Raw genomic sequence first — 25981 nt, forward strand, 5'->3', positions numbered from 1 at the left:
CCGCACAAGCCACCTGAGACCCTGGAGACATCAGGGCGCCACCCCAGAACAACACATAGTATGTAGCTTCATATAATTTTGTACTGCTGTATAATGTATTGCTGGGATTTGTAGTCCTCTATAGCCTCCTGAAGCAACCCAAGTGACACCATAGTGGGAATATATCACGGATTATAGAATGCTGTGAAACTCTGGCTTAGAATACAACACATGCAGCTACTTTCCATTACTGACCACCATAAAGTCTTTGGAATTGCAAAAAAATATATAAGTTATATTATAATATAGTCATTTGCTACCATTATATGTTCCACAGGACGGCAGCTTGAATGTTAGATGGTAACAGACAATTGTGGACATTGCAACTACATGGTGATGTTACTTCTTATATGACAGGTTCTCTTTATTAGGCCAGTATGCATCCTGGAGGCCTAACATTGCACCATAATAACCCAAAACTTCAACCTCCTGCTCCCAGTCCCTCTGTGAAGTCAAGTCAGAGGATTGAATGGCAGTGCGGAGGCTCTTCCAGGAGGCTCTGGGCTCCGGTCCATCTGCGATTAGCATTGTTGGCAAGACAAGAAGCGAACCTATGAAAGGCAGAGTGTTCCAGGTAGATTGTCCAGGAGGGAGAGAGGAAGGAGAGGCCAAACAATGCAAAGGAGTCTGGGACCGCGGGGGAATGAGCTGGGGGGGGGGGGCTAATAGTGGAGGAGAGGAAGTGTCAGATGAAGGGGGGGGACCCAGATAACAATCCCGGAGAAAGTCAAACAGTCAGCTGGATGTTTAAATGTAACGTATACATCAATTATACTGAAATCACACTTCCTACATCCAGATAACCGCTTGCCGCACTTCCACCCGGGTTATCATTGGCAGCTGGAGTTCAAGCAACCAAATAGCACTGTTGTGTCTTCAGGACATTATTGTAACAACTAATGGATATATTAAAAAAAACTCTACCAATCCGAGATACATATAAAAAACACCACTACACAAAAGCACAACGGAAAACTGTATCAAATAGTCAAATGCTGGGTTTTAGGGCTGCAACAACGAATCGATTAAATCGATGATAATACATTATGAGAATAGTTGGCAACTATTCTCATTATCGATTAGTTGGTTTGGGAGAGAGAATTTATACTGTTTTATGTATACAGTATGTAAAATACCTTTTATTTATTTAGGAGATATAAACTATTTGCCAAATGATTTGAAATGTGAATTGCCATGAACATTCATTCTGTGCGGATAAAGGCAACAACGGATGTTCTTAGTTTATTTTCTTTTCAGGTGAAAGGAAACATACTGCATTATGGAAACTAGATGGAGCTGTGGAGCATAGGAAATAATTACTTCCATCCTCTGCTCCTCCATCTGGTGGCCATAATATAGTCATTTCCAAATGCTACTATATTTACTGCAAGTTAGGAGGAAAGAAAGACAGAGGAAGAGAAAGAATAGATAGAAATTGATGTAAATTTGGGGAAGAACAATAGAAAGAGGAAGAGAAAGATTAGATGAAGTCTGAATAAGACTGTAAAAAGATGTATTGGTTGAAGTTTCCTCCGCTGCTGGGCACGGGTCTGCTTCTGGATTGAACGATGGCCAACGTCATCCAACTCACTTCCTGTGAGCCCAGGTTTGTCATGGACCCGCCCCTTGGGGGTGCTTCACCACTTCAGCTGGGGTCACAGTACAGTACTGCCGGAGAGAGCCATGCTGACACCATCCAGCGCTGGTCATGATGTCACCGCCCCAAGTCCAATCACAGAACGCCTTAGTACAAATATGGCTGCTGTGCTTTACAAGATGACCCACGTGTGACGCAGAAGAGCTGAATCAGTGTGCAAGCCCACTCCCGGGATGGACTACAATCTCAATACAAATTTGTAAACTAAACATGAGATTGTAGTCAAATTGTAACCAAATTGCTTGCTCCCTTATTTGGAGATTTAAAAATGTAACCTGAATACATACATACATACAATTGTTGTTGTAATAAATAGTCCCAAAACTATTGCCTTATGTATCACATCCAACCTGAACTCCCCGCCCCCCCCATCCCCCCTGCCCAACCTCCAGAGACATTCACTGCAAGAAAGTTATACAGAATATTTACTAAATACTTGCTAAGTAGTATAGTTGGACAACAGCGCCACCTGCTGTTCATGGTTGATGCTGTACTCCGCTTGTCTTTCTTTATTTTTTGCTTTAATGTATTTTTGTTAGTAATAGTAGTAGTAGTTGTAGTGGTAGTAGTAGTATTAGTAATAGTGGTGGTAGTAGTAGCAATAGATGTAGTACTAGTTGTAGTGGTAGTAGCAGTAGTGGTGGTAGTAGTAGCAGTAGTGGTGGTGATAACAGTAGTGGTAGCAGTAGTAGTAGTGGTGGTTGTAGTGGTAGTAGTACTATTGATGGTGGTGGTGGTAGTAGTAGTAGCAGTAGTGGTGGTAGTAGTAGCAGTAGTGGTGGTAGTAGTACCAGTGGTGGTGGTAGTAGTAGTGGTGGTGGTAGTAGTAGTGGTGGTGATAGTAGTAGTGGTAGCAGTAGTAGTAGTGGTGGTAGTAGTGGTAGTAGTAGCAGTAGTGGTGGTGATAGTAGTAGTGGTAGTAGTAGTGGTGTTGGTGGTAGTAGTACTAGTGGTGGTGGTAGTAGTAGTGGTGGTGATAGTAGTAGTGGTAGTAGTAGTGGTGGTGGTGATAGTAGTAGTGGTAGCAGTACTAGTGGTGGTGGTAGTAGTCGCAGTAGTAGTAGTGGTGATAGTAGTAGTGGTGGTGGTGATAGTAGTAGTACTAGTGGTGGTGGTAGTAGTAGTACTAGTGGTGGTGGTAGTAGTTGCAGTAGTAGTGGTGGTAGTAGTAGTAGTTGTGGTATTCAGGACTTTTATAGATTACAATCTAAAAGAACTTGCCTTGAATTCTTTACAAACCAGTAATAATATTGTATACAAGGCTTCAGCATTTTTCATTTTGTTGTAACTTTTCATGTCAGTGTTGGTTGAATTTGCAGACATTTATAGATGTAATAAATTCATATCATATATATTTATATTAGGAAAACACCAATATCGATACTAGTATCGGTATTGGTGCCGATACCAAGTATTTGGACGAGTACTTGTACTCACCCAAATGCTCTGATACCTTCCCTGATACCGGAACTTCCGGTCAGAGGGAGATTACCTCTGACCGGCAGTGCATCGAGGGAACATGGAGCCGGGTAATGACCTGCCTCCTGGCTTCCTGATTGTCCGGGATTCCGGCTCCATGCTGATTGGCTGGAAAGCCGGCTTCCCAGCCAATCAGCTTTGAGCCAGCCAAACAGCATGGAGCTAGCTTACCGGAAAATCAGAAAGTCAGGTGGTGGGTAATGATCCACCTCCCGGCTTCCTGATTGGGCAGGAAGCCGCTTCCGAACAATAAAGTGCCGTGGTCATTTCCACCCAAACAGCTGCAGTCCGGGCATCCCCTGCAGCTGCATGTGAACAAGGGGGCGGGATGCTTGTGCTGACATAATTAACCAAATATTGCCATGTGACCATATAAAGTCAATGATGTCACTGCAATCCACCCCTTTGCTAATGTGCATCTGCAGGTGGGACATTTCCTGACCGCAGTTGATTGGGTGGTAGTGAAAGGATCTTCCTCTGTTCACCATATTCGGTCAATGACATCACTGCTTCCCGCCCTTAGGTATTTCCCTCCCGCAGCTGATTGGGCGGCATGGATAAAGCTTCCTTTCGTGTCCAGGAGGAGCTCCATCCAGGATCGATCAGAACCTGAGCTCACTTCCCCAATTGTTAAAGTTTACATTCAGTCTAAATAAAACAAAAGGAGACATTGTGAAAGATTTTTTTAAACTTTTTATTTGCAAGTTACTGGAATTTGCGCCAATCTGAAACTGTGAATGGGAATGATTTCTGTATAAAAAAAAGTAAAGGGTCTGCACCGCTTGTGGCAGCAGCTCTCCGGGGAGGATAGATGAGAAGAGCCCCCAGTTGATCGGTATGGCAGACGGCAGCGTTGTCAGAACAAACATTTTACCCCCCTGAACACTCTGGTCTGGCTCACTCCTCCGAATAGTGACTTGCTTCAGACACTTTCTTGCCATCGGTGGTCTCGATGGTCTTAACAAGGACAATTTTCTTTGGGTTGGTTGGTTTGCGGGCCGGAGGAGCGGATTTCATGTCAAAGTTCAGGAGATTGGCTGCAGACACAAGTTTGGGCAATGCTCGGTAAGACACGTCGAGAAAGATAAATCAAATATATGAATAGATCAAAAATAATTAGGGATGCACCAATATCAATACTAGTATCGGTATTGGTGTCGATGCCGGGTATTTGGGCGAGTACTCGTAGTTGCCCAAATGCTGAGATGCCTAGCCCGATACTTCCTGATTGGCCGGGAAGCCAGCTCTATGCTCCCTCGTCACTTGTGACGAGAGAGCATGGAGCCGGCTTCCCGGCCAATCAGGAAGCCGGGCAGCGTGTAATGACGCGGCGCCCGGCTTCCTGATTGGACGGGAAGCCGGCTTCATGCTCGCTCGTCACCTCATGAGCTCCCTCGTCACGAGTCATTACACGGCGCCCGGCTTCCTGATTGGCCAGAAAGCTGGATCCATGCTTTCTCGTCACATAGTGAGGAGAAGCATGGGGGCGGCTTCCCTGCTAATCGGAAAGCCGGGTGGCGAGTCATTACACGCCGCCTGGCTTCCTGAATGGGGCTTCTGGTACTCTGTATTCGGTATCGGCGAGTACCGAAAAAATAATATTGGTACTTGTACACAATACAGAAATACTGGTATCTGTGCATCCCTATATCAAACATCCATCATACAATCACGTCATTGATACAGAGCCGCGGCGCCAAGGCCAAGGTGATTTATTCACAGCTCAGGTCCAACTTTCAGAACGTTTTCACAAATATAAGAAAGTATCATAATAATAACCAACAATATAACACTATACACAATTATAACAATGTATCCGTTCACATGTCCAGGACTTTTCCTGCTATCGGTGCTCTTGGCCCTTTGGCTTCTTCCATCTGCCAAAAAAACACATTGGGCCCGACAAACTATCAGTGGTGCGAGATTAAAATAGCGCAGGTTGTGACATTATTACTAAATATTCAAGAATTCGCAATGCATGTTCCTGTGGAATGTGACATTTGTGTCAGTGATAGGGAAATCCCTTTTTTGTAATGAATGTCACAATATTGAAAAGATGACATATGTCTTATGTGCACATAGCGGTAGGTGGTGCGGGGCTGTTTATAAACTATGGTCACCACGACGTCTTAGATCGTTTGTCAGAATTTGTCCATTTTTTTGCAACAGTTTTGCACATAAATTTCTGCACCACCGATAGTTTTTCAGGCCTATTGTATTCTGGTATTCTGACATTCTGACACTAGCAAGCAGTAGATATATGCAAAAAGTGTAAAAACAAAAACAAAACAAAAACGTTTTTACCTGCGTCTTCCCCGCGCGCTCCTATCCGAAAATTTGAAAATTCTCAGGTGGGCCGTAAAGCATCTTGGTGCAGGCGCATGCGCAGTTCACATTTTCGGCCAGGACGCGAGGAGAGACACAAGGTAAGTCTATGGACGCGTGCACCCACATGCAGACACCGTGGGACAGGAAGTGCCAGCAATGACAGAGGAGTCAGCGCTAGAGGGACAGATGAAAAGGACAGGAAAGAAGAAGAAGATCGATTTAAGAGACATAATTTAAAGGAGAACTATGGGATTAAGTCTTTTCCCCATAGTTCTCCTTAGGGTAACGGGAGGACACAAGCTAGCGTCCTCCCGTCACCCTACGCTCAGTATACCGCGAGCTGTAGCTTGCGGTATACTGAGACGCCGCAGCTGAAGCGGATCCCGACAATCGTGCCGGGATCTGCCCAGCTGCGTGAGTGACAGCTGGCTCTGCCTATCCAGAGGCAGAGCCAGCTGTACCCGCCCCCGTCCGTTCCGCCAGTCAGCGCTGGCGGATCGGAGCGGGGAGGGGGGAATACAGCCCCTCCCCTGTCACAGCCGAGAGCTGGGACAGGATAGAGAGGTGAGCGAACGCCGGTATGTGTTCGCTCACCTCCCGATCTTCTGAGCCGACCTGTGACAGTCTCATTGTCACAGGTCGGCCAGAACTATGAGGTGAGTGAAAAGCACTCACCTCATAGTTCTCCTTTAAGGTAAGTGCTTTCATTAACATTGGGGGGAGGGAAAAAGCTTTTTGACTTTAATGTCACTTTAAATCCTAAAAAATACATTCAAGTACCTGATCTATGTAACAACAATGTATCTTATTTGTGTATCACTCGGCTGTAGATCCTCCAATCATCTCTGAATTGGTGCTGACCCTGTCCTTCCCTCTGGAGGGGGGCTATTTTTGTTCCCAATGGTCCCTGTGTGTGTTGTAAAGTAGTCACCGCTCCAAGCTCGCTCCCGGGATGGACTACAATCTCAGTACAAAATAGTAAACTAAACATGAGATTGTAATCTCAGTTAGTGTGGAAGTGCTCTTTTACATTGATGCTCACACTGGCTCACCTTTGATTGATGGTCATTGGGAGAAGGACCCCATTACATTGGTGGTCAAGGGGAAAAAAATGTTCCGTACATTGGTGGCCAGTGGGAATAATGCAGTTTATATCAATGTCCCTTACATTGATGCTCACTGGGATGAATGCCGCCCATACAGATAGCTAAAAAGACCACTGGTGTCAGAGGCAGAGATCATTGATAGCTCAAGGAACCCTCAGCTACCTCTGAAGGATCTCTAGGGTCCCATGGAACCCTGGCTGAAAAAGGGTGCTCCCACTCAATATTAATTTCAGCTTTTGTTAGAAGTAGAAGACTTAAAAGAGAACTATGAGGTAAGTGTTTTTCCCCATAGTTCTCTTAGGGGTGACTGACGGGAGGACATATACTAACCACCTCCCGAGACCTCCGCAGCCGGGACGGATACCGACATTACAGTCGAGATCCACCCAGCTGCGTGAGTGACAGCTGGCTCTGCCTATCTAGAAGCAGAGCCAGCTGTACCCGCCCCCTCCCCCGTCCGTTTCTCCACTCAGCGCTGGAGGATCGGACAGGGGAGCGGGGTAATCCCTGTAGGGAGCCGTGAGTGACAGTCACTGCTCTCTGCAGGGAGATGATCGAGAAGTGAGTGAGCGACGGTATGTGTTCTCTCACTTCCCCATCTATTGAGCCGACCTGTGACAGTTTAATTGTCACACGTTGGCTCGACCTATGAGGCTGAGTGATTTTCATAGTTCTCCTTTAAACCCCCTTAACAATTTCATATATCTGTTAGTTGTAAGATCTCTGAGCTCCAACTCCAGACAAAACTGATTTAGTTTGGGAAAAGCATTTAAACCACTATCATATTTATTATTATTATTATTATATGTATAACTGATACAAAGTGTTTTATCAATATTCTGGGATATTAAACGATCATTTGAGATATACATAACTTATTATTGTCTAGCTTTTGGGACATTTCATTGCGCATTAGGATTGTTATATAAAGTAAGAGCGCTACGTATTTATTATTATAACTGAAATATAACTTTTGGGTGGACCGGCCTAAGAATACAGATACAAATAGATAATGCACATGACTAACATTTTTATATTCTTTGTTTGGATTTTATGTGTCTCTCCCCTTTCTTTCTGTGTATTGGTTTTTAGTCGGCATGACCTCCTATAAATCTCTATTAAAAAACCTCACCCATGACATACACCGAAACACAAATACATCAGTTTACACCCAGAAATAAAAAGCCCTAATAAACTGAGCTTTGTGTGAACAGGACCTGGGAACCCGATTAGAGTAATGGATACTGACACTTTTGGCATCACTTCGGGATCACAAGTTAAAAAAATAATTGTCTCCAGAACTGTGTGTGTTCCATCGTGAGTACGGATTTTGGATTAGATCCAGATCTAGTAGCTACATGGCAGGGAGAAACCGGTCTCTTGTTTGTACTGGGGAAAGGTAAAATCTATCAGGGGGCAGAGTTCTGACCCACCAAGCGCTAAAAGGTCAGACTCAAAAAAGGGAGGTCATGTGTACATCTCTCCCATGGCACTGCTTACTGTCCCATGCCTTTCGTCTGGTAACAGCTTTGCTCTTTAGCCAGGGCTATCCCTATAATGAGGCAGCCTGATGCTGTTGCCTCAGGTGGCATTTCTTTGGGTTATATAGGGGGCATAGGCGTGCACACAGGGTGTGCCGGGTGTGCCTGGGTACACCCTAATCGCTCCAAGCACAACAGAGGGCACCAGCAGTAGATTGGGTGCCTTGGCATGTATGTACTATATATATACTGAGTGGCCAGATTATTATGACCACCCCATCAGTACTTCGTTGGGCTGCCTTGTGACTCCACGAAATGATGAAAGGGGTTGCGAGGAATCTGACACGGCACTGTTGTCCTTCTTTTGTCTTGTACCAGTCTTGTTACTCTCCGTTCTGCCCTAACATTGACTAGTCTCTGACGGCCACAATTCGCACGTTCAGACCCAGATTTTCGGCTGACAGTCCGGTCTTTAATCACTTTAACAACAGCTGCTCTTGAACATTTAACGAATTCCTCTGTTTTGCTGATACTCGCTCCATGGCTCCGAGCGCCAACAATCATCCCACGTTCAAAGGCTGATAAATCGCGTTGTTTCCCCGAATCTTCAGAAATCACTTCTACTGTCGTGGTAACCAACCTGCTTCCCTATTTATAATTGTCTGGCCCTCTAGCAACTTCAGCGCATAATTATAGCTAATTTGCCTACAAAGGTCAGGTGGTCATAATAATCTGGTCGCTCAGTGTATATATAGAGAGAGAGAGATATATATGTGTGTGTTTGTAGTTTTGTGTGCACACCCTAATGCAATAGGTTGTGTATGCCTATGGTGGGGGGCTGCAGGCAGAGTGGCACAGCCGCTCTGCCGCACAATGTTTGCAGTGTGCCTGTCGCCCCCCCCTCCAGGCAGAGCATCCCAAATTGCTAAGAGCTGGACGGGTACAAGATAAACATCTCGCAGCCCAACTCTTAGCAATCTGGGATGCTCTGGCCGGCTTCCGGCTTAGCTACCAGCAACCAGTGACGTCAGTAAACTGGGTGGGATGCTGGTGAGATGATCCATCCCCCAAGCATGCAATACAAGCACCCTATCCACCAATGCTCCACAATCCACCCTTCCCTACAATGTGAACCACCAGCACCCCTTCCCCTGCCTCAGATGGTGAATATGCTGGGGGACACCTCTGTCTTTAGCCCTACAAATAACCATAATTGAATAATACGATTCCCCCCCCCTCTTCCCCCCACTAGACTTCAACCGGGTTTGATGCAAAATTGTTCAAAAATTGAACCCAGGAAGACCCACTCATCTCTAATCGCCGGCTCTGTGCTACAGTCAGAAGGTTCACCCAGTTTACATTCATTTGATTTTCAGGGGTGGAACTACAAATGGGGTATTTGCACTGGGGGCTCTGTACTAAGGGGGCTGCTAATTGTAAGACCTGCTTTTTACCACCACTCCCTCCCCCCCTTCTCCATTCTACCTAATGTCCCCCAGCACTTGCCCCGCCCTTGGTGCTCCTGCAGTCTATAGATCTGGATGACACCAACCCTAATAATAAAGGAAGTGGGACAAGTTCCTCCTTTTATTTGTGCCATTGAGATCCTACAATTCCAGTGTGTTCAGCACAGCAGTAGAACAGCTATCTGAAACCCTGGAGTACCACCCTGCACTCTTGATCTCTGGGTTGCAAAAGGATGAACATTAATATACAAAATATATGCAAAAATGTTATATTCTCTTTATTCGGAGATTCTCTACTCACCCAGCTTGTCTACAGCGCTGTTCTGGCCACTTGAAGGATGGTTGCTCAGTCTGCAGGGAAGAAGTGCATGTTGGTTAAACAAAAAGACATGTATGCTCGGCCTTCCACCTGTACACGGTGGAAGACGCCATCTTTAAAATATAGTCCATTTATATTCATTAATTTTTGATGGAGCTAAACAGATGCAAATATGCATTCAAAATGCACAGTTAAGTCTCGGCTGTGACAGTCAGGGCCGGATTTACTCTCTCTGCTGCCCCAAGGCCAATGCGCCCCCCTACCCGCCAACCCCCCCATGGAGAAACCCCCCCCAATGGAGAATGGCAACCATATGGCAGGGACGGGTTGGTTTACATTTTGTAAAAAAAATGTTGTACTTTTTTTATCACTTTTTAATTTTTTTTAATTTTATTTCATTTTTTACTTTTTCACATTTTTATTTCATTTTTTTTAATTTTTATTTTATTATCTTTCACTTTTTAATTTTTTATATTTTATTATGTTACTATTTTCTTTTGCTTTTCTAAAAATGTTTTATAATTTTTTACTTTTTTTTTTAATTATTTTTATTTTCATTACATTTCAGCTTTAAACCTCTTTAGCCTATAATTGGATCTAATAAAGAGCAATACACCCCCGGTTCTATTTCTAAATAATTTGCAGAGCCATTGGCCCTGAGAATCTCTGTGAACGCGCATTCTGGGTGAATGGATGCACAAAGACTCCTCATCTCCATCTAGTGGCCATAATGTGGTATTACAAGATGAGATTCGAAAATACATTTGACTTGAATGTATATAACAAGACCGTTAGCTTTGTGCATCCATTCACACAGAGAGAACATTCACCGAGATTCATAGGGCCAGTGGCTCTGTGAATTGTTTATAAATAGACCCTGAAGTGTGACATTTTACTGCTCCTCAATTCTCAGACTTCGGCTCACCTGGTCTCCTCTCCCTCCAGCAATTTGCGGTAGGTGGCGATTTCGATGTCCAGAGCCAGTTTGGTGTTCATCAGGTCCTGGTACTCTCGCACCTTGCCTGCCATGTCCTGCTTCGCTCTTCTTAGGGCCTCTTCCAGGTCCTGAGAGTGGGACTTGGCGTTCTGCACAGCCTGCTCGCCGCTGTCCTCTGCATGGGCGATGGCATTCTCTAGATTTGCACGCTGGAATTAGAATATTGGGTTGTATTAAGGTCCCTTAGTGTGGGTCACAGTTAGACTTGTGTTGAAGGTACAGTTAGAGCTAGGGTTAGCCTTAGCACTGGAGTTAGTGCTAGAGTCAGGGTTGGTGCTAGAGCTAGCGTTAGGTTTAGTGTTAGAATGAGGGTTAATGCTGGAATAAGGGTTAGCATCATGGTAAGTGCTAGGGTTAGGATTACTGCTAAAGTTTCAGTTAGAGTTAGCACTAGTGTTAGGGTTAATGCTAGAGCTAGGGTTAGAGTTGGGGTTAGTGCCAGAATTAGGATTGCTGCTACAGTTAGGTTTAGTGTTAGAGTGAGGGTTAAAATTAGGGTTAGTGCTGAAGTTGCAGTTACAGCTAGGGCTAGAGTTAGGGTTGGTACTGTATTTAGGGTTGGTGCTATAGTTGAGGTTAGTGCTAAAGTTAGGGTCAAAGCTAGACTGATGTTACAGTTAGGGTTAGCTCTAAAGTTAGGGGTTAGTGTTAAAGTCAGGGTTAGAGCTAAGGTTAGTACTACAGTCATGGATAAAGTTCGGGTTAGTAGACATGTGCACCATCCAAAAATGTGTTTAGTTTCGTTCCGTTTTGATTCGGATTTTGCTTTATTTTGTTTTTCGGAATTCGGGTCCGAAAGTCAATCCGAAAGTCAATTGGAATTCGGATGAAATTCGTTAGCGGAAAGGGGAAATTTTTTTTTTTCTTGTTCTCAAATGTCACTTTGCTGCAACTAAATTTCATCCAAAAAACGAAAGTTCGTCCAAAAAAAAACTAATCGGAAATTCGGATTCATTTGCATTCGTTATACCTGTAATTCGGAATTCGCACATGTCTAAGGGTTAGCATTAGCACTAGAGTTAGGGTTGGTGCTAGCGTTAGGTTTAGTGTTAGAGTGAGTGTTAGTGCTGGAGTAAAGGTGCCCATACATCCCGCGATCGTACGAGAATCAAGCAGTGTGAACGAAGACGTGCGACCGATGATCGAGAGTACGATCTGCCTGTCCAAGATGGGCAGATCGTACGTTTTTTTAATTACTTTACAACCATCGCAAGACTAAGGTCTTGCGATGGTTGTAAAGTGTATGGCCACCTTAAGGCTTACATTACAGTAAGTGCTAGAGTTGGGGTTAGTGCTAAAGTTTCAGTTAGAACTAGGGTTAGGGTTAAAGGAGAACTATGAGGTGAGTGCTTTTCACTCACCTCATAGTTCTAGCCGACCTGTGACAATGAGACTGTCACAGGTCGGCTCAGTAGATCGGGAGGTGAGCGAACACATACCGGCGTTCGCTCACCTCTCGATCCTGTCACGGCTCTCTGCCGTGACAGGGGAGGGGCTGGATTCCCCCCACTAGATAGGCAGAGCCAGCTGTCACTCACGCAGCTGGGCGGATCTCGACATCGATGTCGGGATCCGCTCCGGCTGCGGCGTCTCAGTATACTGCGAGATGTAGCTTGCGGTATACTGAGCTTAGGGTGACGGGAGGACGCTAGTTTGTGTCCTCCCGTTACCCCAAGGAGAACTATGGGGAAAAACACTGACCCCATAGTTCTCCTTTAATGTTAGCGATAGAATAAGTGCCTATTCACACGTGGACTTAATGTGCTTTGCCAATGTACAGCAACTCGGGGAAAAGTGGATAGTTTTACAGCACAGTGTACCGTTAGGGTTAGTGTTAGGATTAGTGTAAGGATTAGTGTAAGGATTAGTGTAAGGATTAGGGTTAAAATTTCAGTGACGCAAAATCTCCCGATGTTTCTCATCCCGAATGTGAAATAAACGTTTTTAATGGCTAAACAGTTCTTCATTGCAACAAAATGACAATTCCATGCATGCCACATTCTTTATATGACTTGAATGCTTTGATGAGAACTTCGTTGTGAGGAAATAATGAATTCAGTTAGAATAAATCATACATCTCGGTGAATTGAGCGCCATGTCCTTTATTGTATCAGATATTTCTATTTAGAGCCCCCATAATTCCGCCATCTTTGGATATAAATACCGTCATGCAGCACTCCCTCCTCTGGTCATACCTGATTCTTCAGGGCCTCATTGTCACTGTTGGTGCGTTGTATCATACGGTGTAAATCCGCCAATTCATTCTTCAGCGCTCTCAGCTCGTCATTGGTGCGTTTAGACTGATTCATCATGTCGTCAATCTGCAAAACCCCAAAAAGAAATCAGTGTACAGTAAAGGAAGAATCCGGCCGCACTCTGTTCCTCGCTGATCAGTGTATTGATAGTTCATCAGTCCTCCTCCTCCTGTCACAGTGCTACTCGCTGTACATGTGGATTAATAGAAACTCTGTAAAGCCGATGTTCTGTCGAGAATGCCGACCCAGTCGATTTTGCCTACCTGACCATCTGCGCTTGCGCACACCCCGGGATGAACGAGCAAACAGCCATTTATTTACAAAGTATTTTTTTTTCTAATTGTTAATTGTGACCGTTCATAATATGCCGTCCATGGCTGTAAATGTATGCACATTCACAATTAATAGCGTAAGCAATTACATTATAATGTAATTGCTTACGATGTTATTTGTGGATGTGCATAAAATGCAATCCATCATTTACAGCCATGGACGGCATATTATGAACGGTCACAATTAACAATTAGAAAAAAAAATACTTTGTAAATAAATGGCTGTTTGCTCGTTCATCCCGGGGTGTGCGCAAGCGCAGATGGTCAGGTCGGCGAAATCGACTGGGTCGGCATTCTCGACAGAACACCAGCTTTACAGAGGTTCTATTAATCCACATGTACAGCGAGTGATACTGTGACAGGAGGAGGAGGACTGATGAACTATCAAAAAACTGATCAGCGAGGAACAGAGTGCGGCCGGATTCTTCCTTTACTGTACACAGCAAAATCGACTGGGTCAGCATTCTCGAGAGAATCAGAGAGAGTTGGCGCTGGTCATGGTACCTTGCTCCTGTACAAGTGTTCGGCTTCCTGGCGGCTCCTGTCTGCCATGGTCTGGTACTGGGCCCGGACTTCATCCATGATGTGCTTCATCTCCAGGTCTCGGTTGTTGTCCAGCTCCACCGTCACCTTGTCATTGTGTATTTGGGACTGGAGCTCATTGATTTCCTATAAAGATGACAAAGGTCAGGCTGATGGCATATATTCTCTTGTGTTGGAACTGGTTACTCTCAATTCCCTGCAGACTTCTCCACAATATAACCCTTCGAAGTCGCAGTAGTTATCCTGAGCTCACCTTCATTTCCTGTCTCAACAACTTCAATCATCATGAATACTCTTCCCACCTGACCCATCGAGTCATTGGTGGTTGATTTACTAACCTTATAAACACACCACGAACATTTATACACCTCTGTAGTGTACATTCACAGCTATGCTTTCTCTGCCATCAATTATTTTGCTCTTTGTCATGTGTGATCTTTATGACTGGCATCAGTCACTGTACTGTTCTTCCCGAACATTATATAAAAAACCTATCCCTGGCATCCCTTTAGACATGCATCCCCGCTGCACAATGGGTGCTGTAGACAGTAGCTGTGCACTCTGTTGATCAGTGACTTGATTACACTCTATTGACCACTTGCTGCCCGGAGCAATTTCTTACATTTGCACACACGATAAAATCAGAATTTTTGGCAAGAAAACAGCTTCAGACCCCCCAAACAATGATATATTTTCTGAAATCTCATATTGAGATTTTTGCCCGGACTTCATCTTTAGAAGTGAAGAAATGTAACTCGGAAATCAGATTTAATTGTTTTTAGGTACAAATGAAAAACAATTGTGAGCCACCAATCAGAAAAGAGATTACATTACCTCCTGATAGACCTGCTTTAGATACTCAATTTCATCCGTCAGACTATCCAGCTTGGACTCGTTGTCCACCTTGTGCAGGTAAGTGTCATCGAGATCCTGCGGGACACAGATACAAATTCATTATGTGTGTGTACACCGTTATGAAGGAGAACATATTACCAGGCACTGCCACCAAAGAAGCTTACAGTGTAAAGGACAGGTTGGGGAGACGCTAAGAAACCTATTACAGGGATGAACTCGAGCTCCTGTGAACACGGACGTACCATGGGCCACCCGACCAATGAGCTGCAGGCAGGAGCATTCCCCACCTCACAGCTGCACAAAAACAAAGGGGCGGGATGCTGACGGTATTAAGTGGCGTCACAAGGGGGGTGCGGCCCGCACCCAGGTGATACCATTGGAGGGGTGACACCAAAATGGCTGACATTCATTTTGGTGTCACCCCCTCTAAAAAGTCTGGCAGTCTGTCATTGGCACAGAGCCCGACAGTGTCAGGAGAGAGGAGGGGACCCGGCGGCATACCTCATCCCGCCGAGTGAACGTCCCCTCCTCTCTCTGCCGGCGTCCATCACCATCTAATTGGCGCCGCTGACAGGCGCCAATTAGATGGTCGCGCATGCGCGATGACGTCACGGCTGAGTGACATCCGACCGCGCGATGCCCCTGACGGTATTGATCTTATATGGCCACATGGTCAATGTCGTTGACCAAATATAGCCATGTGGCCATATAAGGTCAAGGATGTCACCACATCCTATCCCTCAGCTAACATTCAGCTGTGGGAATGGGATTCCTTATTAGGCAGCATCAGAGGGAGTTTCCTTCCAAATTTGGAGGAGCTCCTTATGTGTTCAGAGGAGCTAAGGTGAGGACCGAGTTCAGTCCCAACCAGAGCTCATATTAGTATAGCCATGTGACCATAAAAGGTCAATGATGTCACCGCATCTGACCGCTTTGCTAACATGCAGCTGCAGGCAGGGAAATTTCCAGCTGCGGCTAATGGAGCAGCAGTGAAAGGAGTTTTCTTCCATGTGCGGAGGAGCTCCTTCGGTGTTTGGAGGAGCTCGGGTTCAGACCAAACTCATCCCTGGCCTATTTTTCCATTATGGAATGTGTGCGGAAACTCAAATACATGTGAACGTAGAGGCAGAACCCTTGTGGAAACGGAACCAAGGACCTCCAGGCTGCAAGGCGTACAACTAGGCCAAGCCGCTGTGCCACACACAGACAGACACAAAGATGTAGAGCTAATGCATGAGACAACGTACCTTCTTGGTTAATACAAAATCATTTTCCAACTGGTTCCTCCTGTTTATTTCATCCTCGTATCTGCGAAATAAGACCGACAATGAGCTGAGACCGTCCCACCAGTTACTATACATTCCCCGCCCCCAACCCAATGAAGCCCTACCCCGCCAAAGCCCCACCCCTATCCTGACGAAGCCCCCCCAACCCGGTCACCATCTAGTGTAGAGGAGGAAGGGAGGAGACAGGGAGGAGCTTGCCCCTCACTTGCCTGTCACTGCTGAGGCATCGAGATCGATGGCCTCAGTGGGTTTTTTTTCTTTTTTTGATTGGACACCTTGGACCAATGGCGCTTTCCCATTGGTCCAAACCATCCACAGAGCTCACGCCTCTAACACAGAGTAGAGGCTGCTGCAGTTCTCCCCTCACTTGTTAGGTTACACAAGCAGTGGAGAAGCCCGCTGCTGTGTAACCTAACTACCTGTCAAAAGCCAGACGCAGCGCTGCTTGTAATTAACATCCAGCGCTCCGTCCATGACAGGTTACACAGCTGGGAGGATTTCCCTGATGTATAACCTGATAGAAGCCGATCTGAATGGAGAAAAATCTGTCAGCTTCAGACTTGAAGCTGACAGCTTTTTCCTCTATAATTCTAGGTGAGGCTCTGCCCCACCTGCCTCCCCTGACCGCACGTCCCTGCTGGGGTGTCAAATAGCATGACCGTTTTAAAGGAGAACTATGAGGGGGGGTGCTTTTCACCCACCTCATAGTTCTAGCCGACCTGTGACAATGAGACTGTCACAGGTCGGCTCAGTAGATCGGGAGGTGAGCGAACACATACCGGCGTTCGCTCACCTCTTGATCCTGCCACGGCTCTCCGCCACGACAGGGGAGGGACTGGATTCCCCCCTCCCCGCTCCGATCTACCAGCGTTGACTGGCGGAACGGACGGGGGAGGGGACAGGTACAGCTGGCTCTGCCTCTAGATAGGCAGAGCCAGCTGTCACTCACGCAGCTGGGCGGATCCCGGCACAATTGTCGGGATCCGCTTCAGCTGCGGCATCTCAGTATACCGCTTGCTACAGCTCGCGGTATACTGAGCCTAGGGTGACGGGAGGACGCTAGTTTGTGTCCTCCCGTTACCCTAAGGAGAACTATGGGGAAAAGCCTTAACCCCATAGTTCTCCTTTAAAGCTGAGCTCCAGTCAGATATAAAAGACACATAGTATTGCAGCTCTGCAATCATTATTATAGCATTAAATGTATTTTTTAAATGCAAGTTACATTACTACAGCCAATCCCAAAGGAAGTAAAGACACCGCATCCCATATATTAGAGTCTACAGAGAAGAGAAGGACATCTAGGACCGGGACTCTAACGATAAGATCTTTTAAAGTCCTGGTCCTAGGTGATCTTCTCTTCTCTGTATTTTTAAATGCAAGAACCTTCATTTGGCCTGGTGTCAGCCTCTTGTAGTCCCTGCACAGCAGGGCTGGAGTGTAATAGAAAGAAGAAGCACAAGGAGCCAATTTGTTCAGGTCCTTGGAAAGCAGAATTATAGAGATGAGCTCATCACACTGCTGCTTCTCCTTTCACTGTCCACTCACAGGCTGGGTACAGGTCTATGATGACCTGAGCTCAAAGTAAGTGACTTGAATGATGGCGGCCGACAGACTGAGGACATCTAGTGGCAGAAAAAAGTACTGCAGAGACATTGTTATCTTGTTATTTCTGTTATTTAGTTCTGCTTTAAAGTGAATGTAAAGCCCAAACTTTTTGTACCGGCTCTTCAGCTCCTCCAACACAGCCTGCATGTTCTGCAGCTCGGCCTGCAGCTTGTCCTTCTCGTGCAGCAGGGAGTCTATCTGCTGCTTCAGGTGGTTGCCGGACCCCGCTGTGACCTGGTCGATGTTGGACTTGTAGTTGTCCTTCTCCTTCAGTAGCTTCAGCTGGGTCTTCAGGATCTTGTTCTGCCTCTCCAGTTCTCGAACCTAACACAAAGCAGATATCAGTCACTAGAATTGTAAGATCATTGCAAGCCAGGCATGCCAACCAACATTGTGGTCTGAATCCCAGGGACAAAACTGCACGAATCACACCCACTTTATGGGTTGGTCTCACTTAGACCCCACTTATAAATATGTGTGAACCGCCCATAACACCAACTGTATGGGTTGGCGCTGCCCGGACCTAGCCACTGAATAAGCCAGGACCGTCCACTCGTAGCAATAAAAACAGTTTTGAGTGACTGCAGATGCCTTTGTAATGACTTCTGTGACACTTTGTGGTTTAGAAAAGGCCAAGGTTCCTTTCACACGGGCTGATCGGGAAGGGATCCATGCATTGATCCCCTCCTGGCCAGAGCGGTACGGATCAGATGTCACCACTGTGACAACTGTGTCCCTCCAATTTTTTCCTAAAAAACCTAAATGACCGGAACCATGTCAGCCTATGAGGAATCGAGTGTAAATTGGCATGTGTCTATTTATATCAGATTACCCCCAATCCAGCATGATCAGGTCCAGAGAAACGGAACACTATTCCATTTGTGTTTCCGGACCTAGCCAGGGTCAGGGGTAACGGGGTGGAAATGTATGTCTGTTCATTTAGGGCTGGTTCACACCAGTTGCAGTGTGTTCCGGCCCGATTCTAGCCAGAACGCACTGCCTCGCATGGTGGCCGGTTCTCACTTTTTTGTGGGGCAGGAGGAGGCCATTGAAGTGAATGGCACCGTAGCCACGCCCTCCGGCCGCAATTCGATCAGCCACACGGGATTGCAAAGCACATTATGCCTGCTGCAAGCACTATTTTGATCGCACCAGACTGGACCGCAGACATAATGTGACTTGCGGTCCCCTGCGGCCGATTGCATTGTGGCCGGAGGGCGTGGCTACGGTGCCATTCACTTCAATGGCTCGCCACGCCCCCTCCTGCCCCACAAAAAAGTGAGTCGGCCGCATTGCCATGCAGTGCGTTCTGGCTAGAATCGGGCCGGAACGCACTGCATCTGGTGTGAACGGCCCTTAGGCCCGGCTGCCCATAGAATTACTTTGGGCATCCGATCTAGTTCACCTGAAAAACTGACAGATGGACCTGATCAGACCACCTGTTTGAAAGGGGCGTTACTTGCACATTTTGAATACTTCCAATGTAGACAAATGCATCTAGAGTATCCAGCGCTGCTGGGTTGAATGACACCCAGCATCATTCAACTCACCTCCTTTGTGTTTAAGGTGTCATGGCTCCACCCCCTACCACCCTGAACTCACAAGAGAATGCTGCAGATAACAGGACCACTCATTACATAGCGATGATCTCTGTAGCATTCAGGATCAGCCCTTCGTCAGAGGAGAAAAAGAGTGAACAGCACCTTTTCTTTTTGAGAGCCAGGTGCTGCTCCTATAGAGGGAACTGATGAGCAAGAGTTGGGCTTTAATTAAAAAGTAATAATAATAATATAATTATTATACAACTGCCTCCTTGTCCTGCTCATTTCCCTTGAATATGTACATGGGGGGGCAGCCATAGCGGTTCATCGCATACTCAAACTCGGCTTCCTGGCTCGCAGCCTTACACAATGGTTGCAAACAAAAAATTGCACTGAGCCATTGAGAGCTCCCTCTTGTGGCTGCAAACGTTAAATAATAAGAAAATGGAAGTTCAAGCCTTGTAAAAAAAAAAGTGAATATATTATAAAAATCAAGATAAACACTGTAATAATAACTAAGAAAATGTATGGTGCCAACAACATTTTACCAAAATTTCCTCTTTTTCACCAACATTTCAGAGACATAAAATTATCCCATTTCTCTTATTCCCAGTTACAGACTGTATTTTTCCTTATCAGAAAATCCTGATAAAGTCTTCTTTTGCAGGCACGGAGTCCCATGACTGAGGTCAATTACAAATATATGCAGAGATTATATAAATCCACAACCCCAGAGCCGGGGGGAAGCCTGTGCCCAGGTGAGTGGGGAGTTGGCACCACATGGACAATATTTGTAATGGGCGCACAAGCCAGGGAGGTTCCATGGCCGGGGATTAGGCCTGCCGTGTTTACCAAGAGCGCCGCTCACAATGGCCAAATAATGAAATGAGATCGTTCCATTATTTGCTGGGCTTCTACCTCCGTTTTTTCCCATCATTGTCCTGCGTCCGCTCTCTGCCCAGAGTTATGCCAATCCCTCTCCTGCGGTTTACTGTGTCACACGGGTTCACACAACAAGACGTGTTCCCAGGTCTGCCAGGAGCTCAGCGCCGGGCTGGGAAAATCGGCTCTGAATTTAATTAAAGTGATACAAAGTAAACAATTCATGAGGACGGGAAACCTGAGAAACGTTTGTTAAGGGCGAAATATTAAGATGACCAAAAAAAAGAGAGAGAGAGCAAACCTGGGCCGGTGCTTCGGTGTTCACCAAAAACCTAAAGCTGAACTCCGGCCAACTTTGGTGGTGAGGAGTTAAAGAAGAACTCTGCGATAAGTAAATATAATCTATATACAAGAGTCCTGTGTATTCCTATTGAATCTTGGTGAGCCAACCAGGTCAAGAGTTGATGGGGCAAGATGGCGGAGGCAGTAACTCTTCCCCATTCTATATAAAAGGTGATTAAAGGAGAACTATGAGGTGAGTGATTTTCACTCACCTCATAGTTCTAGCCGACCTGTGACAATGAAACTGTCACAGGACGGCTCAGTAGATCGTGAGGTGAGCGAACACATACCGGCGCTCGCTCACTTCTCGATCTATCCGTGCAGAGAGCGGTGACTGTCACTCATGGCTCCCTGCAGGGATTCCCCCCTCCCATGTCCGATCCTCCAACGCTGACTGACGGAACGGACGGGGGAGGGGGCGGGCACAGCTGGCTCTGCCTCTGGACATGGAGAATCGCACGTTTTTCCCGCGCGATTTCGTGCTGAGCGGCTTTGAGCTACATTGCGCAATATTGAGCGACAGTGCACATTTTGTCGCGCTACGTAGCGCGTTTTTTGGGAGGGACTTCGTCACTGCTACATTGGGCTCTGACCAGTCAACAGCGGTCTTGATGTGACATCATTCTTTTCTTACATATTGCTGTGGAAAAGTGACCCTTCTGTAGCGCGATATCCCGCGACAAGGTCGTGCAATATCGCTGGTAATGCGCGACTTTGCTAAAAACCATTGAGCCTATTGGGGCTAAATCGCGCGACATCCGTGGAAAAATAGGTCATGTTCGAGCTACAAGCTTGAGCAACGAGCTACGGGCGACATTGAGCTGTGAGATGTGAACAGCTCCATTGAAATGCATTGGACGAGCTACATTAGCCCACTGAGTAGAGGAGGAATACTAAGCAACTTTCTCTCTCAGGTCTGCTCCTCCCCTCAGTTGCTTGTGTTTCAATAGCCACTCTGCTATTGGCTATTTCAAATGTAAAAAGCAGTCTGGCTGTTGTCCCGGCTGCTTACATCCATCTATCGCCTGTGAAAGTTGGCCGGCAGGAGAATGGAGCAGCGCGAGCGGAGTGGGGGATTGGGGGGTGCAAGTAGCTGGTCTTGCCTAGGGCACAAAATAGTCTAGCACCGGCCTTGCACATAAGGACATAGGATTTCACTCTCTGATCTGCATGCTTGGCTTGGTCATTCATGGAACGTACGGAAGCCGGGGGGTCAGCATAGCAGCCAGGCTATTAGCATTTTCAGTAGAAGGTCAGTATGGCCTCCATGTTTCTTCCAGTAAAACGTTGCTTTGAAAAAATTATCATCTGTGAAATTCAAGACGAAAGGTCGTTCTCCATGCCCACGCCTTGGCTAATTATTTGATACGGTAAGGCAGCACAAAGAGTAATGATGGGGTGCTAAGTGCCTTACAACGGCCATACAGCTGCCTACGTTTATAAAGCACAGCAATGTGCGTCGTGATCCGATCGCTTTGGGACTTGTAGAGCAAGCAGAGCGCTATTAGACTGCATGGGAGTGGGGATAAAAAGGCTGGGAGGGATGCATGGTTAGGTGACCTGCCAAAGTCATGTGACTGACTTCTCCTCCAATCACAGAGGAGTGCACATGGCGATCTGTATTTTGTGAATGAAGCATAAAGTGGGGGGCTGGATGTGCATACATACCAACACTAAGGTACCGTGGGACACTGTTTACCCTGCCCACGAGGTCCGCATTTTGTCCGCCTTCTTTACTGGGTGGTTGTGCCTATCTCACACTCACTTTGCGCATTAGCTCTGCCCAGACCCCACCTCTAAATAGGACCACCCAATCATGGCCCCGATCCCTATAATGATTGCATTTTTAAATTACTGTGTATATGCGGTAACTCAAATACTTGGCCTCGGACCTGGTATCAGAGGGGCCAAGATGTAGGACTGTCCCAGCAAATCAGGTACAAGTGGCATCTACAGATGTAGGGTAAGAGTGCGGTGTCCAGCAAAGAGCAAATGGTGGGATCGGGACCATCTTAAATATTGATTGCACCCTGGGCAAACATTTTGTTAGGTGCCCTGTCCCGTCAGAAGAAGACGTGACCCTGCGTGAGACGTCACGGTATGCCGCCAACGGCAGGGGAGGAGCAACACTATGCAAGGCCGATCGCATAGTAAACAGAACAGTGCCTCGTGTGTATCTTTTGCGGGCTCGAGGGGCAGCTGCTTTGGGCCCCAGAACAATGATTGGGCCCAGGGCAACTGCCCCTTTTGCCCGCATTAAAGGAGAACTATAGGGTTAGGGCTTTGCCCCATAGTTCTCCTAAGGGTAAATGAGGACACAAACTAGCATCCTCCCGTCACCCTAAGCTCAGTATATAGAGAGCTACAGCTCGCGGTATACTGAGACGCCGCAGCTGAAACGGATCCCGACAATTATGTCTGGATCCGCCCAGCTGCGTGAGTGACAGCTGGCTCTGCCTATCTAGAGGCAGAGCCAGCTGTACCCGCCCCTTCCCCCGTCCGTTCCGCCAGTCAGCGCTGGAGGATCGGAGCGGGGAGGGGGGAATCCAGCCCCTCCCCTGTCACCGCAGAGAGCCGTGACAGGATCGAGAAGTGAGCGAGTGCCGGTATGTGTTCGCTTACCTCCCGATCTATTGAGCCGACCTGTGACAGTCTCATTGTCACAGGTCGGCTAGAACTATGAGGTGAGTGAAAAGCACCCCACTCATAGTTCTCATTTAAAGACAGCCCTGAGTGGAATCTGATCTCCATTTTAAATGGGCCACTTTATTGACCAGTAAGATTTCGTCTTTCAGTTCAGAACATTTCCGGTGCCCTTATCCTGCCAAATGACAGTTTTCCACAATTCTCAAATCCCAGAAAATAGAATTCCACAGGGTGAAGGTCACAACCTATAACACTACTGGGACCCCCCAAAATGCTATTGGGCTCTATAGCTGTTGTATGATATGTACTAAGCCTGATGATGGAATCTACGGAACCGCGAAAGCCAATAAATGGAGAATCTCCTAAAGTCCAGAATTTCTGTATGATCTGCTATATGTACAAAGGCTGATGAAGGGACTTAAAGAACCCTGAAAGCTTGAATCTTTAATAACTTAAGTTAGCCACTAAAGGGGATCACTTAAACCCCACATTTCTGCATGATCTGATGAAGGGAATCTAAGGAATCCCGGAAGCTTGCATCTGAATAGCTGATAAAGGGGATATCCCATAGTCCAAACTTTCTGCATGATCTGCTATAAAGTACAAAGCCGGATGTAGGGATCTAAGGAATCTCGAAAGCCAATAAATGGGGGATCTCCTAGTGTCCAGACATTCTGCATGATCTGATATGCAATATGTACAAAGCCTTCCACTTTACGCCCGGGGCCAGCGCACCGGCCGCCCCCCCCCGGTTGTTACGACACTGACAAAGCCTAATGAAGGGACTTAGGAACCCCACAAGCCAATAGATGGGGGATCTCCTAGAGCCCAAACTTTCTGGATGATCTGCTATATGTACGGAGGCTGATCAAGGGACTTAAGGAACCCTGAAAGCTTGAATATTTAATAACTTAAGTTAGCCAATAAAGGGGATCCCTTAAACCCCACATTTCTGCATAATCTGCTTTAGGCTGATGAAGAGAATCTAAGGAATCCCTGAAGTTTGCATCTGAATAACCAATAAAGGGGATACCTCCTCATGTATCACTTCCCGCTCCCTTCTAGATTGTACGCTCTCACGGGCACGGCCCTACTTGCCATCTTGTCTTGAATTGTATTGTGACTGTAATGTCTTCCTTATGTTGTAAAGCGCTGTGCAAACTGTTGGCGCTATATAAATCCTGTATAATAATAATAATAATATCCTATAGTCCATTCTTTCTGCATGATCTGCTATATCTCGAGATACTTCCACTTACCCGCATAACAGCATATAGGTGAATACAGCGTGCTTACCATATAACATGACCCCCTTACCTTGTCTATGAAGTTAACAAACTGATTGTTGAGCCCCTTGATCTGCTCCTTCTCCTCGGTCCTCATCTGGTGCAGTTTGGGGTCCACCTCCAGGTTGGGCATGGAGGACAGCAGGAAGGTGCTGGACCCCGGGGTGATCCGAGAAATGTTGAGGCCACTGCTGGCTCTCTGTAGCCCGGGCTGGTAGCCTGTGCTGGCCCTGAACACAGAGGGTCTTCCAGACAGAGAGCCATGGGAGCGGCTGCTGAAGCCCCTGGTGGTGCCATAGCGGTTGTTGTACAGACTCATGGCGGTGGTGGGAGTCACAAGAGGACGGATGGAGGTCTGGAGGATGAGGATGAAGCTCTGCAGAGACGAGACGTGAAGCTGTGACTCGGGCCACCCAGGCTCATGTGTCACCTGTTAGTCTTTCCTTCTTGTTTATTGACACAATATTTGAATAAGTATTCCTCTAGAGGCCGGGCCGGTTCCTGGCCCTCGCCCTACTCCCAGGTGACACCGCCTTATCTACAAATAACACTTGTCTACCCAATCCTGGCTTTGGCAACTCTCCATGGGACTACAGTGACACGGACCCCCGATAACGACCACCGCCCACCCCCCGAACAAGAACCCAAATAGAAGCAGCAGGATAGGACTGTCCGTCCCATATGATCGCAGTGTTATCAAAAAGATTCAGATGATGAAGAAATTGAATTAAAAATGGCCAGCGGAAGATCAATTGGACTCTGCAAGACTTGGTCAAGATCTATTAAAGCCCAACTCCAACATTTCCCACCACCAACATCGCCTCTGCTGCACTAAAATCCCAAGCGGTGCTGTCAGCCCTAAGTTTTCTTCCACTAGACTGTAGAACACAACCCCCCCCCCCCTTTTAAAATGATGATGGGGTGTTCTGTAGTTCAGCGGGGAAAACTAGGCATTGCTGACAGCAGTGCTTGGGATTGAATTGTAGCTGAGGTAGCATTGTCACCTCAAACAGTAATAAAGACCGCTCACTGCTGCTCTCTCTCCTTGTGCGGGGTGACTGGTCTTGTCTACTCCCCCTCCTGTCATAAAGACCGATCACTGCGGCTCTCCCTCTCCTTGTGCGGGGTGACTCGTCTTGTCTATGCTCCTTCCTGTACTAAAGACCGGTCACTCCTGCTCTCTCTCCTTGTGCAGGGTGACTGGTCTTGTCTCCGCCCCCTCCTGTAATAAAGACTGCTCCTCTCTCTCCTTGTGGAGGGTGTCTGGTCTGGTCTCCACCCACTCATTTAGTTTCCTGTAGTGGGTGGAGCCAGCTGGGCAACTCCCACAGCTCTGCTCTCTGCGCAGACTACATACTGCACAGTGATGAGGTCACTGCTACTTTTACAAGCTAATGCATGAGTTTGCAAATACATTTGGTGCACACAAATTGGGTTAATATCCTTTGTGGCTGTTGACGAATATATTTAAATATATTAATATTTTAATTTAACATTAAAGGTTTTGTGCCCGGAGTTCAGCTTTAAACCTCTGAC

General features: G+C 46.6%; 1 protein-coding gene across 1 annotated transcript; it reads right to left on the reverse strand.

Annotated features, from left to right (window-relative positions):
- Positions 1-4065: 4065 nt before the first annotated feature.
- On the reverse strand, positions 4066-24876 carry LOC108783876 (keratin, type II cytoskeletal 8-like). The gene is made up of 9 exons (XM_018552567.1): positions 24477-24876; positions 17864-18072; positions 16105-16165; positions 14837-14932; positions 13964-14128; positions 13068-13193; positions 10801-11021; positions 9858-9907; positions 4066-4212 (listed from the first exon to the last, which is right to left on the reverse strand). Exons 1-9 carry the CDS (start codon positions 24762-24764, stop codon positions 4073-4075), a joined length of 1356 nt encoding a protein of 451 aa, XP_018408069.1. The 5' UTR covers positions 24765-24876; the 3' UTR covers positions 4066-4072.
- Positions 24877-25981: the final 1105 nt, after the last annotated feature.

This window comes from Nanorana parkeri, unplaced genomic scaffold (assembly GCF_000935625.1).
Source record: "Nanorana parkeri isolate BGI_ZX_2015 unplaced genomic scaffold, ASM93562v1 scaffold92, whole genome shotgun sequence".
NCBI lineage: Eukaryota > Metazoa > Chordata > Amphibia > Anura > Dicroglossidae > Nanorana > Nanorana parkeri.

Coding starts and splice junctions, on each gene's coding strand:
- LOC108783876 (XM_018552567.1), bottom strand. CDS start 24,764: ATGAGTCTGTACAACAACCGCTATGGCACCACCAGGGGCTTCAGCAGC. Junction 18,073..24,476: donor TTGTTAACTTCATAGACAAG/GTAAGGGGGTCA, acceptor GCTTTGTGTTAG/GTTCGAGAACTGGAGAGGCA. Junction 14,933..16,104: donor ATTTTGTATTAACCAAGAAG/GTACGTTGTCTC, acceptor TGTGTCCCGCAG/GATCTCGATGACACTTACCT.